At 35.9% G+C, this 17,148-nt stretch overlaps 1 protein-coding gene across 1 annotated transcript; it reads left to right on the forward strand.

Annotated features, from left to right (window-relative positions):
* The first annotated feature begins 4,012 nt into the window (after window positions 1-4,012).
* LOC121296569 (tyrosine aminotransferase-like) lies at window positions 4,013-16,964 on the forward strand. The gene is made up of 12 exons (XM_041222275.1): window positions 4,013-4,208; window positions 5,930-6,157; window positions 7,192-7,296; window positions 7,478-7,545; window positions 7,691-7,849; window positions 9,115-9,253; window positions 9,710-9,762; window positions 11,131-11,283; window positions 11,430-11,558; window positions 13,712-13,795; window positions 14,851-14,949; window positions 15,407-16,964. Exons 1-12 carry the CDS (start codon window positions 4,028-4,030, stop codon window positions 15,554-15,556), a joined length of 1,548 nt encoding a protein of 515 aa, XP_041078209.1. The 5' UTR covers window positions 4,013-4,027; the 3' UTR covers window positions 15,557-16,964.
* Window positions 16,965-17,148: the final 184 nt, after the last annotated feature.

The raw sequence follows: 17,148 nt of genomic DNA on the forward strand, positions 1-17,148 counted from the left end.
GCATGATGCTGCCACCACCATGCTACACTGTGGGGATGGTGTTCTCGGGGTGATGAGAGGTGTTGGGTTTGCGCCGGACATAGCGTTTTCCTTGATGGCCAAAAAGCTCAATTTTAGTCTCATCTGACCAGAGTACCTTCTTCCATATGTTTGGGGAGTCTCCCACATGCCTTTTGGCGAACACCAAACGTGTTTGCTTATTTTTTTCTCTAAGCAATAGCTTTTTTTCTGGCCACTCTTCCGTAAAGCCCAGCTCTGTGGAGTGTACGGCTTAAAGTGGTCCTATGGACAGATACTCCAATCTCCGCTGTGGAGCTTTGCAGCTCCTTCAGGGTTATCTTTGGTCTCTTTGTTGCCTGTCTGATTAATGCCCTCCTTGCCTGGTCCGTGAGTTTTGGTGGGCAGCCCTCTCTTGCCAGGTTTGTTGTGGTGCCATATTCTTTCCATTTTTTAATAATGGCTTTACTGGTGCTCCGTGGGATGTTCAAAGTTTCGGATATTTTTTTATAACCCAACCCTGATCTGTACTTCTCCACAACTTTGTCCCTGACCTGTTTGGAGAGCTCCTTGGTGGTGCCCCTTGCTTAGTGATGTTGCAGACTCTGGGGCCTTTCAGAACAGGTGTATATATACTGAGATCATGTGACAGATCATGTGACACTTAGATTGCACACAGGTGGACTTTATTTAACTAATTATGTGACTTCTGAAGGTAACTGGTTGCACCAGATCTTATTTAGAGGCTTAATAGCAAAGGGGGTGAATACATATGCACGCACCACTTTTCCATTATTTATTTTTTAGAATTTTTTGAAACAAGTTATTTTTTTCATTTCACTTCACCAATTTGAACTATTTTGTGTATGTCCATTACATGAAATCCAAATAAAAATCCATTTTAATTCCAGGTTGTAAGGCAGCAAAATAGGAAAAATGCCAAGGGGGGGGTCAATACTTTCGCAAGCCACTGTATAGGTAGTTAAGAATTCACACGCTATTTTAGTACAAGTTCAATGTATAGTGATCATTTTTTTTTTTAAGTCATAGTTTTAGTTTGTAATCAATCTTACATGCATTTCAAGATTGAGGTGGTCTAGCTAGAATATTGGATTCTAGAAAGATGGAATTTTACATATATGAGTTAAAAATAACAATGATTCACCTATATTTGTAAGGTCAGAGCAACGTACCAATATCCAGAATTGACTTCAAAGGGAAATACATAGTACAATAAAAGATTAGAAAGAGCGAATAGCCAAACAAGTGTATGAAGATAATGAGAAATGTAGGAAGAAGGGGCTTTTTGATGAAATAGCAGGCTGGTTTGGTGCAGGAAATTCTGTTGCAAACAGCTGGGATATTTATCAAATGTCAAGAGGGCAAACTTGGATAGCAAGTAGTGTTGGAGAAGGAATGGAAAGATAGGGGAATAGACAAATGTATGTAAATCAAGGGATTAGACTCCAGGGCACAGCTATATATGAGCTAATGGATGGAACAGAGGGAGCCTTGCGCAATTTGACCAAAGCAATAGATTGTAGAATATTTGCGGGTGACCTTTTAAAAACAATGAAGGCAGAAATAATGGACATTAGGCTAAGAGTGGTACCTAGACATGCACAGGAGGAACTCAGGTTAAGGTTGGCAATGTTCCACCCTGATCAGACTGACCTCCTGGGAGCTAGTTGAGTGTGGCCAAAGGAGAATGGCAAGGAACCATCTGGTCAGATAGGGTTCTATCTCTCAATACCATACCTGGATCAGATTACTGAAGCCTCCTGAATGACACAGACAGTACCAGCACAGAGGGTGTTGTCAGTGTCTGTCAGAGTAGACATCTCAGATAGACTCGATCAGCAACAATATGCAGGTCCACCCAGGATGTTAGTCGCCCTTCCAGGGTGGTGAGGGATCTTCACTCTGGGATATATGATGCTACCTTTTGTATTTAAGGCATTTTTACATTTAGGCTATGCTGGTGTTATCTTTGGCTTGCCATACTGATCATTACTAATTAAGCATATAGTATAATTTTGTAAGTTCTTCACTGCTGCTTCTTCAGCTACTCCTACAGTATCTCATAAATCATTTCAGATTATGATTTCAGTTGAATGGCAGCCCCTTTGGCAAAATCTAAATGCACTTGTATGATTCATGGGTATCATACATGAAATAAAATGTTACAAGAATGGGTAAACAGCTCTATTCATTTAATTTCCTTACGTTCCATTGTCTACTAACCCTTTCACTGACGTTGCTTTAACCGCTGTCCATCAATGGTAGTGCATAGTTGTACTCTTCTCTGAATAAAGTTCCATACAGGTGTAAAAGCTCCCTAGTTTTAGTTTCCATTGTATTCAATGTGTTTGACAATATCTGCTCTTGAATACTGATCTACTGAAATTATATATTATCTGCACACCTTTGTGGTAAATACCAATACTATCTGTTGTTTAGCTTTTGTACACATTTGTAATGTAAGTGTAATCAAGATAAATTACTTTCAAGAGTTACAGTACATGCCCAGTAGATTCAGTAAGTGGGATTAAAAATGAGTTCAAGATTTACACGTCTAAAAGAAAAGAATTCACCAAAAAGCTACTGTTCCTTTTTTCTTTTTAACTATTAAACTACATAGTTGCATGGGCCAAGCCTATTTCAAAGGCAATTGCATGATAGTTCAGGACGATTGCATGATAGTTCAGGACGATTAACAATTTTAGTTTTCTTTAATGTTCTTGTCCAGCCATGCCTTCTTTTGTAGTCCATTACTTGGACTCATAATACTCAGATGACACAATTACAAAGGGTTCCATTTTACATGCTGTGTTGGAAGCAAGAAACTACAAACAATATGGTGGCATCTGAAGTTTTTGTAGGTGAGAATCAGATTATAGAATAGATATGTTCATTACATACTGTGCAAAGCAGTGTAGTGTTGCAATTTATTAGTAGGTTGTCCCTAACTACCATGTTAGAGTTACAATATGCTTCTCTAGTTCTGATGGATGCCTCTCTGCCTGTGGCAAAACACTTGCTTCACATTTAAAGTTCAGAACAGTTCATCCTCTCATTACCCTTGGGAATAAAAAGGCAAATTGGAAGGATGAGTAACAAACAGTTCATTTGCAATGCATATCAATAGGACTACCAATTTGTAAATTGTCTTTTCTTGTCATGTTATTTTCTTTTTGTGTCAATAAAATTGAATTCAATAGTCCCCCACACCATGTTATTTGGAGTTGTAATTTGTGTCAATATTTTAAAAATACACTTCCAAAACTGTTATACAATATAGCTCAGCATTAAAGACAAGTCCACTTTAAATTATTTGCACTATAGCATTATAAAAAGGACCTCTAACTGCAGTCAAACCATTTTAATATTTCTTCAGAAGGACTATGGAGCCGACATTTCTGTTTTGTTTAAAATTCAAATAAACAAACATTGCAATCTGTGTTTGTGCTAGTTTATTTTTCCATGTACTGTACAGCTTGTTAATCTTCAAATCGTATGGTTTTATTTCCCAAAGTGATATTAAATGCGGTTAAAAATAAGTTGTAAATGTGTTGATATTAAACTGAAGTTGACATTATGTGGGGTTGACTGCGGTAATGCACACGGGTTTGTGATTGCTCTTACTTTAAATTCCATACAAGTTAGCAGAAAATTCTGCTGAAAATTCCAGCAACTAATGGAGAGTTAATGGTTAGAAAGATAATTGAAACAAACCGGACACACAGACGGCGCTGTAAATAGTCATATTTACATCAATCTATGTACTTAATAGATTTACAGTAAACCAACTTTTAAAATTAAAAAAAGGGATGGGGGCGGGGGGGGGGGGGGGGGGGGGGGGGGATTTGTTTTTTTGTTTTTTTTTTTTGGACCACTTTAACCAGCACTGTATGCTTTTCAACACGTCAATTTACAAAACGCCGAACTACCATCTCTGGCTAGAATTGATCACAGCTGTTTGTTATCTATTTCTTTCTTTTTTCTTTTTTTTTTCTTTTTTTTGGGAAAGATGTATGCAGAGGGGTGTGGGGCACAGCCCTCAGATTCCACCAATGGATGGTGGTTAGGGATCAACTCCCATTTTGGGGACAAATTTAAAGGAACTGGTAAAGCGGTTTTCAGTCATTCAGTGGTGTTATTTTTAAAAGTCTTTACTGCTGAAGTCTACGTTTGTTCTTCGATACCAAAAGGTAATTTCATTTATAAGATATGCTATTCTATTATTTGCGTTACTTTTTTAATATTATCTCATTTTAAAATATACAGCCTGCAAAGATGTTCTTGTTTTCTGTGTGTTCATTAATTAAAATAACCTTTTCCTTAAATATGTACCTTTTCATGTACATTTTGTATTATTATTACAAACACATTTTGAAGTATTGGATAATAATCTATTTTAAACGGCAGGAAGTGTTATTTTTATTAATTCTTGTTCATACAGTTTGCTTATTTTATTTAAAAATATATATTCCAGTATTTTTTGTTAAATATTTATTTGACTTTTGTAAGTAATATTGCTGTTACCTGTCATCTGAATTCAACAATACTCCAAAAAAGATCGAGAACGCTTGCGAATCATAGCTCTTATCATGATGTATATACAGTTTAACTATATATATATATATATATATATATATATATATATATATATATATATATATATATATATTTAATCTTCATAAATACAAACAGATAGTAAAGTTTGGTTAATTTTGTTTTTTCATTATGAATATGTAAAGTTGGGAATTGTTCACTTTCTTTGTAAAACTTGTGGTGGGAAAATTACATCTCATGCAATTCTGTACTAACCTCTGAGCTGTATGTTCATGTGTTTGCTTAGCCTGTGTGACTTAAAGGGATCATAGCAATGTAATAAGTTTGAAGTTTATTTTTTATGATGTTTAGAATTAAAAAATAAACTTTTATAGTCTAGACGTTTTTCTTCCTCTTTCAACCGTCACCTCGCTTCTTATTATTGCTAAGTGAAGAGGGTTTAAGGCAGAGTGAAAATGCCGATATATAGTCATGCTTTAAAGTAACTACAAGAAAGCCTACGTGACAGGACAGATGTTGTCATGGTGCCAGGAGGAACAAGACATGCTCGCTAAAGCCATAATAAGTTAATTATAAGCAGTTATGATATTAGTTATATGATGTGTTATTGTACAATTTAATAGGCCACTTTAATGTTGCTACTGCTATGGCTGTTTAGGGGTTCCATGCGCAGGTTTGTAAGATTTAGGTATAATAATAATAATGTGTTATTATCAGTAGTTGTTTGTGAACATACATCCTCTTTCTTGCTGAAGGACAGGTGGCCCTTTTAAGGGATGGAAAGGTACTGACTACTAGCGAGAAAGAGGAAGTTCTATTTCTTTAGCAACCGCAAGCTGCTTCCGTGGCACTTCACAAGAAATGTCACCGACTTTTATTTTAGGGTGCTTGCAATTTAAATAAGTTACGATTGATCTCATCTTAATCTTCCAAGTTGTTGCTATCCGCTAATATTGAGTTAAGCTTCAGTGATTGGCTCGCAATAACTGTAGGATACAAGGTATATATTATGCTTACTGGATCTGCGTAGCTCAGAACACAGCTCGGTTTCCTAACACCTACGTGTGTTGAGAGTGTTCAAGTGTATTTGACTGCCGCTGAAGGCTATTGTGGGAATGCCAAAATGAGATTAATGGTAGTAGTTTAGCTTGTCTTTGGATCCTGCTTTTCTGGAGCCCTGGACGAGCTCCAATGTAAATGGTGTACTTACGTTATCAGTGTAAGTCAATTGCTAGTGAGACCGTAAATAGTATAATTAAACATCAGCCACTTCCAAGTAACTGCCATTGTCAAAATATTATGTAGTAGGCTATTATGCATGTAACTTCACATTTTCTACTTTTTTTTTTTTTATAAGGTCCTATTATTAAGATGGAGAACGAATCATATGGGATCCAGGTAAACGGTAACAGTGTCCACCACGTTAACGGGAGCCTCTACCAGGCAAAAATGAAAAGCAGGAAGCCCAAATGGAATATTAAAGCCTCTGAGATGTCCAGAAAAACATTTAACCCTATCAGGGCTATCGTGGACAGCATGAATGTTGAACCGAACCCAAGGAAAAATATGATAGCGTTGTCTATAGGTAAGTCAAAATAGAACACCTTTGTAAGATTTTACAATATTTCTTAAATGATCCAGTTTTGCCATCTCAGTCAAATGTTCCTATGTATTGTTGCAGTGGGTGCAATTGCTGTCAGAAAAAGAAGGCAGTCTTGGCAACAGAGCACTGTTTCAATAGCTTGCAGGCTCTTTATTTGCTGCAGCGGGCTCACAGCACACGATCCTCCACTCTCTGAATCCACACACCCTAACATCTGGTGCACACTCTTTTATTTCCCCTCGGACATAGACACAGAAAACAGTTACAAGTATGTGAGGCTCAACGAATCAGTGCCTACTGGCCTTTAACGAACAGTAGTGTAATACATGATCATGTTCCTCACCCAATCAGAGTACAGCAGCAATCAAGTCCCGCGAGTCAGTAGTTCTAGAATGCAATACAGCGGCAGACAAAGCCAGTCAGTTTGCACCCGGCTCAACAGAATTAATTGCAACGATGCACTTGTCGTCATAACCTTTTCTCTAACTATTGAAATGTTTATCGGGGTTGTTTTTTGTTCAACATAAAAGAAAACAAAAACCTGCATATTCAAAATTGTTTCCCTTTAAATAATCCCTCAAATGTAACCCACAAGCGTCAGTCGCGGGCCCTGATATAATATGAACAGACTTGATTTGCATTTACTTAACCCATGGATATTAAACTGAAACATTAAACTGTTGAAAATGTGGTCTGTATCTAATAATTGATTTATTGCTTGACATCAAAGAAATGACATTTAAATTTATTCACAGGTGCTACCTGCTTATACTGTACTATGATATTTAAAGCTTTTATCCTGATGCAACCCCTTACTTGTTTTTCAATTGTAAAATCATCGTTTTGTAATTTTACTTACAATTTTTTTTAATTAATGCATTACATGATGGACTCTACTCCATAGGTGGGGCAATGTCCTTGTAAACTGTGATATTGAAAAGTTGAGTGTGCTTTAGAAACTTATATAATTGTGATTTGTATTCCCAATCTTTACATCACAATCTTCTTTTTAATAGGTGACCCAACCATTTTTGGAAATCTTCCCACTGATGACAATGTTCTACAAGCCATGAAGGAAGCTATTGATTCAAAGAAATTTAATGGCTACGCACCTGCGATAGGTATGTAGTATTATTGTGTTACTACAGTAGATGCCTTATCAATTCAGAGAATATTCATCAATAGCACAGAACAACTGCTGAAAGTGTTCATAAAAGGTCGCTGTGCCAACCCTAATGCATAAGAGATTTATAACAGAAATATTTTGAAAATTAATCATTTGTTGGATCATTTGATGTGTAGGTTATCAGAAAAGTCGGGAGGCCGTTTCCAATTTCTACAGTTGCCCAGAAGCCCCTCTGGATGCCAAGGTACTTTCCATTTCTCCCAGTTCACCAGGACAGAAACATTAATCACTGCAAAAAAATGGCAACAAATATGAACAGTATTTAGAATCAAACATTGATGCATATTTAAGTTAGTTGATATAATGATCAGTGCATTGTTTCCCATTAGGATGTTATCCTTACAAGCGGGTGCAGTCAAGCTATTGAGTTGGCGATTGCTGTGCTGTGCAACCCCGGTCAGAACATCTTGGTACCCCGCCCAGGCTTCTCTCTGTATAAAACACTGGCAGTCTCCATGGGTATTGATGTCAAACTCTACAATTTACTGGTATGCTATGATTTATTTATTTTTTTTAAATTTAAAAATGACATTAAAGTTTAGATCTGCCACTAAACCTTTTGGGAGGATGTTACTCATATTTGTTTAACAAGTTCCAGTATAATGTGCAGTGTGTATTCCCCCTTATGTCTCACAATCTTCATATTACATCAGTTTATATCTTGAATAGGCGCTTACATTAATTCATATATCCAATCGCTCGTACAGTTTTAAGAGAACATTCTTATGGACATTGTTCAGCACAAAGTATTAGAACCTGGAGGTATAAGGAGGGACCTGTCCAACTATCCATATGCATGTACAGTATGTCACATTTGTATTTAACCATCCCTGTGAGGGGAGGTAAGATGTAACTATCAATCCACTGCAGCAACTTCAGCTGCTAATGGGCACTGTACTTTATATATTGAGGAGATGTGTTGTTAACAAACACCAATTTTGATTAACTGAATCAAGTTTGCAGTACATTTAACCATTTTTAAATGTTTAAGGATTTTTTCCTTGTGTGTTATTTAGATCATTTTAGTCCTTAAAAGCAGTTCTTTAAAAAAAAAAAAAAAAAAAGTTTTGTAAAGTTTTGGCCCAGATGACTCTGATCTCTTTGAGAAATATTTATGAAAAAATGTTACCACAGCTGTAAATTCTATATACTGTAGTTGATTTCATTCAAAACATGTATTGCTGCAAATTGAAATTTAAAAAAATGAGGTCAAACAGCTGCAGGGTGATCAGAGTTTTGGCAATGATTAACTGATGTACTGTTTTGTTTGGTTATTTGGAGATAAGACACTTTGCAACCAATGTTCCTATCAGCAGGGTAAACATGCGCACATACCAATACTAGCAGAAATGTATGTAGCACACATTCACCTGTTCAATCATATCAGCGCATGTGTAGCCTAACAAGGAAAAGAAGCCACTTCTAGATGCTCTTTCACATAGTACTGTAGTTACTTGCAGTTATAGATAACCGTTTTTATAACGGTTATAGATACATTTTAGAGGACCTTCCCAGAAATGCAGCTTATATTGGCAAAACTTGCATGCTTGTAGTCAGCTAATAGGAACCTATATATAAGAAATACATAACTTGTTGTTTGACAGTATTTACAGTACTGAATGTCATTTCACTACCTTAGGACAAAAAAAGCTAGAATACAAACCAGTGAGTAACATACAAGGAGACCAACATGATATTCATTTTTTGACAGAAACTTCCAATGAAAGGGACATTTTCAATATTTTCTTTTCAGCCTGAAAAATCCTGGGAAATCGATCTGAAACACCTGGAATCGTTAATTGATGATAAGACTGGCTGCGTTATTGTGAACAATCCTTCTAACCCCTGTGGGTCTGTCTTCAGCAAATCACACCTTCAGAAGATCATCACGGGTCAGTCTCAACACACAAAGATACATTTGAACCAATAGAAACAAAAAATAAATGCCTGGTCCTGTATTTAGTCCAGATAGTTTGGTTATTGTATTATCTGTAGATATAGTCTTACTGGCAATTTCTTCATATAGTTTAACTTCTGTGTTTGTCTCTGTTTCCTGTTATCAGAATCACACTTTCTATTCAGTATAAATTGTATTGCAAACATATTGCTCAAATATATTTTTCGTCCCATTTTGTCATGTGGCACAATGTCCTGCTTTTTGTGTGTGTGAGCCATGTTGAACCATATAATTACTTTCTAGAAATGTGACTAAGCTGTGCCTAGCCTGGTCTTGTGTAGGGTTCATTGTAAAGTATACCTTCACTGTATTGTACTGGGAAACAATGAATTGCAGTTTTTAATTCAATGTATATTATACCATTTACTGAAAAGCACCCTTCATATTTTAGTTGCTTCCAGAAACTGTATCCCAATACTGGCTGATGAAATCTATGCTGAAATGGTAAGTGTAAATGTTTGCTATATAGCTGTAAAGAAAAAAATACCTGAGGTTTTTTTAATCTTTGACATAAGAGGCTGAACACGGTACCCTGCAGTAACTCATCTAGCAAACCTTTAAAAATAATTTAGCAAGTGTACAATTGGATTTATGTCTACAGTTTACAGGACATTGCAAAAGAAAGCTTTCACGGTTTTAGATAATAACAGTTTGCATTTTACAGGCTGCTCTAAGATGCAGTGGAGCCCCTTCGTATTCTAGAATTCCTTGGTTCTTCATATGGTCTTTTTAATAAGTGACATGTGCCAATGACGTTGCAGGTTTTTAAGCCAACATGATTGGTTCTTTCAGCTGTGCCAGATGGAAATAGTTTGAGTTTTTTTTTTGAAGACCACATTCTAACTTAAAGCAGATGATGGCCTGTTTTTTTCTTCATAGTATTGTTATTGTACTTCTATATATAATGCGTGCAACCTAGAGCTGTAAAACCTTGCTTAGCGAATCAGCTGCCTTGCTAAAGTTGTGCCTTATAGGGTGCATATGCTAGGGGGCCCCTAATGTCAAAATAATTCCTTACAGATGGTGGAAAGTTTGCTGTACTTCTGAATCACTACATGTGCCCACCCCATAATACAAAATGAACAGATATTTTAACAGCCCTTTAAACAAATTCCTTTGCAAGTGTATTTTTTACTTGACCCTATACAGATACAAATTTTAGTTTTTAAGCTTTATTACATGTATTTATATATATCCAGTATTTCTGTCTTTTGGGAAACTGCTTTTTTCATTTTTGTACTGATTAGAATTGCCATTGTTGCATGTTACCATTCAGCATCTAATGTACAGTAATATTTGATTTTTAGTTGACTACTGTACATTTGACTAATACTGGAAAACACCTATTAGTTTGCTCTTCACACTTTGATGGTGCTCTTAACTTACTAATGATTGTAGCGTGAGTATTTATTAGAACACCAAGATTTGTCATTTATATCCTTTTATATACCTACTGGTTATAGATACCTCAGTGAAACAATAGGTACTCGTGTGAAAATGTTGGACCACTTTGTGTTTTAATGAGGCATCTTAAACATCTAAAAAGTCTAATGTATTTTACCATTTGTGGCTATGTGTTCTTTTTCTCCTTACTATGTTAAATTAATTGCATGTGTGGTCTGTTAAAGTTATCAATAACATTAGACAGTCAGTAATTTGTCTATTTTGACAATTTTCCAAGACAGTTCCAGTGGTTTGATTTTATAAACACAACACATCAAAACAACGGAAGCAACGGGGTGTTCTAATAAATGTGCACACAGTGAGTGCACTTTGTTGTATTTTCAGTTTATACCTTTGCTGTGCTCGCAGGTCTTCTCCGGATGCAAGTATACCTCTGTAGCTTCTCTGAGCGCGGATGTCCCAATCCTGTCCTGTGGTGGTTTAGCGAAGCGGTGGCTTGTACCTGGATGGAGAATGGGGTGGATTCTGATTCACGACAGAAAAAATGTGTTTGGCAATGAGGTAAAGCTTTTCACAGGATGTATTTTACTGTAGAAATTGTGGCTAATCTTTGCTTTTTTTTAACCCAGTTACACAAGAAAATTGAAGAATTAAAAAAAGAAAAAAACATAATGAACAATCAAATATGTGTTATTGTTTTATTTCAGATAAAGGAAGGCTTAGTCAGGCTAAGCCAGAGAATTTTGGGTCCATGCACAATTGTTCAGGGAGCACTGGAAACCATCATTAATAAAACGCCTCAAGAATTTTATGATAACACCATCAGTTTCCTAAAGGTATGTGATGAAATATTTTATTTTTGTAACTGTTTCCTTTGTGTACACTTTAAATGACAGGAACATTAACCTTAAGGCCTTTAACATTAAGGCCATTATCTCCCTGCGGCAGCCAGTAGGAACCGGGTGAGCACCGATGGGCCGAATTACCTCCTCTTAAAGGATCCCAGTGACTCGGCAACAAAAATATGGAGTCTGTATTTACACCTGACCTGAGTCTAAATTTATATTCTGGGACATCTTCATACAAGCGGAACTACACACTCCCTCTAAATCAAATCCTTCAAAGAACTTTTTTAACAAGCGTGGTCTTCCAAACTGAATGTTTTCATTCTGGAAAAGACTTACCAGTCACAACTACTGTTGCAAACCCAGCAAAGTAGAAACAATTACTAATCTAAACTAACCTCCTTATGTAGTTTATTCAGGTTTTCATGGGTGTTTTTCTCCTTTTAAAGATGGTGCTAAGTAAATGGCTTTTTGAATGCCCCCTCTCTGTTTATTACCGTAAATGCATTTTATCCTTAATACTCAAGTTGGTGTTACTAATACAGTAGCTCTCAAAAGTATTCACCCCCCCCCCCCCCCCCCCCCCCCCCCCCCCCCACCCCCCCCCTTTGGACTTTTCCACATTTTATTGTGTTACAACATGGAATCAAAATTGATTTAATTAGGAGTTTTTGCCACTGATCAACACAAAAAAAGTCTTTAATGTCAAAGTGAAAAATAAAATCTACAAATTGTTCTAAATTAATTACAAATATATAACAGAAAATAATTGATTGCATAAGTATTCACCCCCTTTGCTATGACACACCTAAATAAGCTCTGGTGCAACCAGTTGTCTTTAGAAGTCACATAATTAGTTGAATGGAGTCCACCTGTGTGCAATTACGGTTTCACATGATAAAAGGTTAAATACACCTGTCTCTGGGAGGTCCCACAGTTGGTTAGTACATTTCCTAACAAAAACTACATCATGAAGACAAAGGAACATTCAAAGCAAATCCAGAATAAGGTTCTTCAAAAACACCAATCAGGGATAGGATATAAGAACATTTCCAAGGCATTGAATATCCCCGGGGCACAGTAAAGTCCATGGTTAGGAAATGGAGAGAATATGACATAACTGTGAATCTGTCTAGAACAGGCCGTCCTCAGGCGAGAAGGGCACTAGTCAGGGAGGCCACCAAAAGGCCTGGAAAGCTTGTGAAGATAGAGGGCAAAATGGATGCAGCAAAGTACAGAGAAATCCTGGAGGAAAACCTACTGAAGTCTGCAAGAGACCTGGGACTTGGTAGAAGATTCATCTTCCGGCAGGACAATGACCCCAAACACACAGCCAAAGCCACACTGCAGTGGCTTAAAAACAAAAATGTCAATGTCCTGGAGTGGCCCAGTCAAAGCCCAGACCTCAATCCAATTGAGAATATATGGAAAGAGTTGAAAATGCTGTTCACCAAAGGTCCCCATCCAACTTGACGGAGCTTGAGCAATTTTGCAAAGAATGGGCAAAAATTGCAGTGTCCAGATGTGCAAAGCTGGTAGAGACTTATCCAAATAGACTCATGGCTGTAATTGCTGCCTCTACCAAATATTGACTCAAGGGGGTGAATACTTGTATAATCAATTATTTTCTGTTTTGTATTTGTAATTAATGTAGAACAATTTGTAGATTTTATTTTTCACTTTGACATTATAGACTTTTTTGTGTTGATCAGTGGCAAAAAACCCTAATTAAATCCATTTTGATTCCATGTTGTAACACAATAAAATGTGGAAAAATCCAAGGGGGGTGAATACTTTTGAGAGCCACTGTATCTAAAATAATTATTGTCCCCCAGATAAAACACCATCCTTGTGTTGTTTAAGGATTAAAGGGGAGATCAGAAAGTGTACAAAGTGTTACATCAGAACTATCTTGCCAACTTTTTGCAATGGCAGGACATCAGTCAGTTAACATTAAAGCTGATGTAAAAAATAAAATTGCATGGGTACAAATTCAAGGTTGATGTCATGTCACTCTGTTTGATTTGTGATAGCAAATGTACTTTATCATTTACCATGCTGAAAAGTTTATACAAGTGTGGCCTGCCAGATAGAAACGGTCATTTCTACTAATCTTTTATTCTCTTTTTTTTTTTTTTTACTAGTCCAATTCAGACATCTGTTACAGTGCTCTGTCTACTGTTGCTGGCCTCAGGCCAATCAAGCCGTCAGGTGCTATGTATCTGATGGTAAGTAATGTTTAGTTTGAAAACACTGTTCATGGTGTTTTGTGTTCTTTGTACAAATCCTTTGTGTAAAGCCAGAAGAAACTAGAATAGCCTCATTCACTAAGGCTACCACGTGTACATGGATGGGAACTTCTCAAATAAAACAGAAAATTTAAAAAAAGAAACCATCTGGGCTTTTAGTAGTAAATAATACATTATACACACCTAACAAACAAGATCAAACTCTGCAAGGTGCAGGAAAAGTTAACTGTGTATGTGTGCTTCTGTAGGGAACTGTATAGAATAGCTGTTGCATAGTTCACACAACCAATTCTCTAAGTCGCCTTGGATAAAGGTGTCTGCTAAATAAACAAGTAATACAGTATTCTCAAAATGCATGGTTAATTTCTATGCAACACAATGTTAAGTACAGACAAAGGGAAAATTTTACTTTTGAATCATACCTCCACACTGCAGAATATCAGGTAAAGGTAATTTATGCACACAAACTAATAATAAAATGAAAACTTGACAATAAAACTCTTATTTTTATTTTAAATGGTCCCAGTTTTTATATATTACAAAAATGATTAGATTATTATGCAATTGTATCACAATGGTATATCATGTCTTCTGTTACAAATAATTCTCCCACTTTTTTTTTTTCAACTTTTCATGTTTTTTGGTCAGATTAAGCATAGGCTTCATGTCAACATGAATGTATTGAAAGTTTAGCTGAAAACAGAGAATGGTACAGAAATATTTAGCAGCACTATACACCATTAGTTTTGGCACCAAGGAAAAAATGCAAACTGTCGTGTCCTCTAATGCCTGAAACCTGAAATAAAAAGAGATCAAGTAACTATATAAATAAGCTTTTTCATTTTTTTTTTTTTAAGTAACATAAGGGATTGATACCATAACATTTTCTACAACTCACAATGGTTTTTATAGCAATAAATACAGTGCCAGTAAAAGCCACCTCAAACTTCCCTGGAAGATTATTTTGCAGACCATGCTTTTGACATTTTAAATAATTGTTTGTTTTCACAATATACTGATACTGTTAATTTCAGGTTGGAATCAATATGGAGCACTTCCCAGAGTTTGAGAGTGATGTGGATTTCACAGAGAAGTTAATAGCAGAGCAGTCGGTCTTCTGCCTTCCTGCCACGGTAGGATTCCAATTTGACGTTGCAATGATTCTGAACTGAAAGAACAATATAGTAAAGACTGGGATAGAACCACAAGAGGGCAGAATAAAAACGTTGCCTGTACTTTTACCTTAGAGTTCTGATTGAGCATTTTAAATGGATGGTTAATCTATATTAAAAGTGTGATTATCAATAAGACTTTAATTTTTGCCCTGGAAATGTTTATTAAATAATAAAGTATATAGTTTTGCAGATACAGAGCGCCACTTTTGGGTACATGTGAATCATTTTCTAAAATAATTGGACTGTGGGCAGTTTTGTTTCAATTAAAATGTGTCACTCCACCTTTAATATGAAATATTGTCACACAGATAGAACATATGATGGTAATGTGCTTTTTGAATAATTATTAATCATTTCTAATGCACAATGTGTGATCCAAATTATAAGAAAATATCCTACAATTCTTTCCCCCCAGTGCTTTGAGTACCCAAACTTCTTCAGGATCGTGGTGACGGTGCCTGAGGATATGATGTTGGAGGCATGCACCCGGATCAGGGAGTTCTGTGAACAGCATTACCGTCAGCACGCAGACAGCATCATACAAGACGTAGAGTGTGACAAGTGAAGTGTGTGTAGTGATGCCGCTGCTGGGAACATGGAACGCTTGATTTCAGTCATATTCAACTCACAAACTCAGGAAAAAGTTCATTATGAATTGTGGACATTATTTGAAAGTGTTACCAACAACTTTTTAAAATAATACCTACCAGGAAAATGAGTCATACTCCAGCTACAAGGATAGATTGTAAGCATCTGCCCATATAGCAACACTTCAGTCAATTAAGTGAGGACCCTGTAAATGTACTCTGACCTACCAAAAATATATTAAACACTTTATACGTTGTGCCGTCCCCATTTCCCTTGACTTTTGGAATAACACACCCAGGGCATAGATTTCATTGGCAGATCTCTTTTGGACAAGATTGAGGTGCTTCCTTTGAGTTGATTGATTGGTAGACCAGATATTAAATTGGGATGGCATTTTCATAGCCAGGTACAATTTGGTATGGAGTTTCTACATTTTCTGGTAAAAAAATAAGTAAGAACAACTTTTCATGATTCTTACACCTGATTGGCTGACCATTTGGAAGTATAATTAAGAATAGCTTGCTCAGTTTTCCTAAAACTATAAATGGTAATTAATTCTGGAGGTATTTCCTCATGATAGTGATTGCGCTAATGTATTTACTGTTGAAATTCAAAAGCTTTTAAAATACAATTTGGTCTTACTTTTGACTGTCGCATTAAACTTGTCCTTGACTATTCTTTGTAACCTGCAAAATGCAACAGTTTGTGTAGGTCATTTACATCATGATGCTTTATCTGAAGTGCAGTTAACAGTTATTATCTTGTATTTTGTAAATATGAACGTTATTGTTATTTAATCCTACTACTTTTAATATGAGGGTGCCTTGCCTCATCATGGTTTGTACCAAATGTATTTTAAAACATTTCTATATGTTTATGAACCAATATCAACATAAATGCCAGAAAAATGCTCTCATAAAAAAATGTTACTTACTACTTGTATTTTAATATATGTAGAAATAATAGAACAAAACTATATTTGACAAATGTTTTGACTAGAAATGCTTTTAAATCATGTATTTCTGTTAGTCACCTGGTTCAACTGTTTACTGCTATGGTTTATTCAGACAGTAAATGTGTGAAATTGGTAAGAATGGCTTTAGTTGGCATGTGCTGTATTTTATATATGACTAAATACATAATAAAATATTATAGCATTTAATTTTCAGCTTTCAATATTTACTTTTATTCACAATTTTTTTTTTACCAGTGTTAACTGTTAAATGTTAATCACTGTTTTTATACTTCAGTACATTGTATTTAGCTTGACATCAGTTATATTCCTGTTCAGCGCTTCGTTTGTTTTCAGTTGCCAGTTCCAAAAAAAGACTTTTGTAATGTTTAAAAAAAACCTTAATAATAAAAAAAAATCGTGTGAAACTGAAGGGGATTATTGGACACAGTTCATTTGTCATCTCTGTTTTTCTGGAGTCTGTCTTTCTGCACAGTATGTCATTTTAGAGTACTGCTTATATTATATTTATATACTGCATATATTATGTTTATACAGATAACACATTCACTCACACACTTACTCTATTAGATTATTCTCAACAAAACCTGTGTCGG

This window comes from Polyodon spathula, chromosome 21 (genome assembly GCF_017654505.1).
Source record: "Polyodon spathula isolate WHYD16114869_AA chromosome 21, ASM1765450v1, whole genome shotgun sequence".
Lineage (NCBI taxonomy): Eukaryota > Metazoa > Chordata > Actinopteri > Acipenseriformes > Polyodontidae > Polyodon > Polyodon spathula.

Coding starts and splice junctions, on each gene's coding strand:
- LOC121296569 (XM_041222275.1), top strand. CDS start 4,028: ATGTATGCAGAGGGGTGTGGGGCACAGCCCTCAGATTCCACCAATGGA. Junction 9,254..9,709: donor CCTTCAGAAGATCATCACGG/GTCAGTCTCAAC, acceptor TTCATATTTTAG/TTGCTTCCAGAAACTGTATC. Junction 11,284..11,429: donor AAAATGTGTTTGGCAATGAG/GTAAAGCTTTTC, acceptor GTTTTATTTCAG/ATAAAGGAAGGCTTAGTCAG.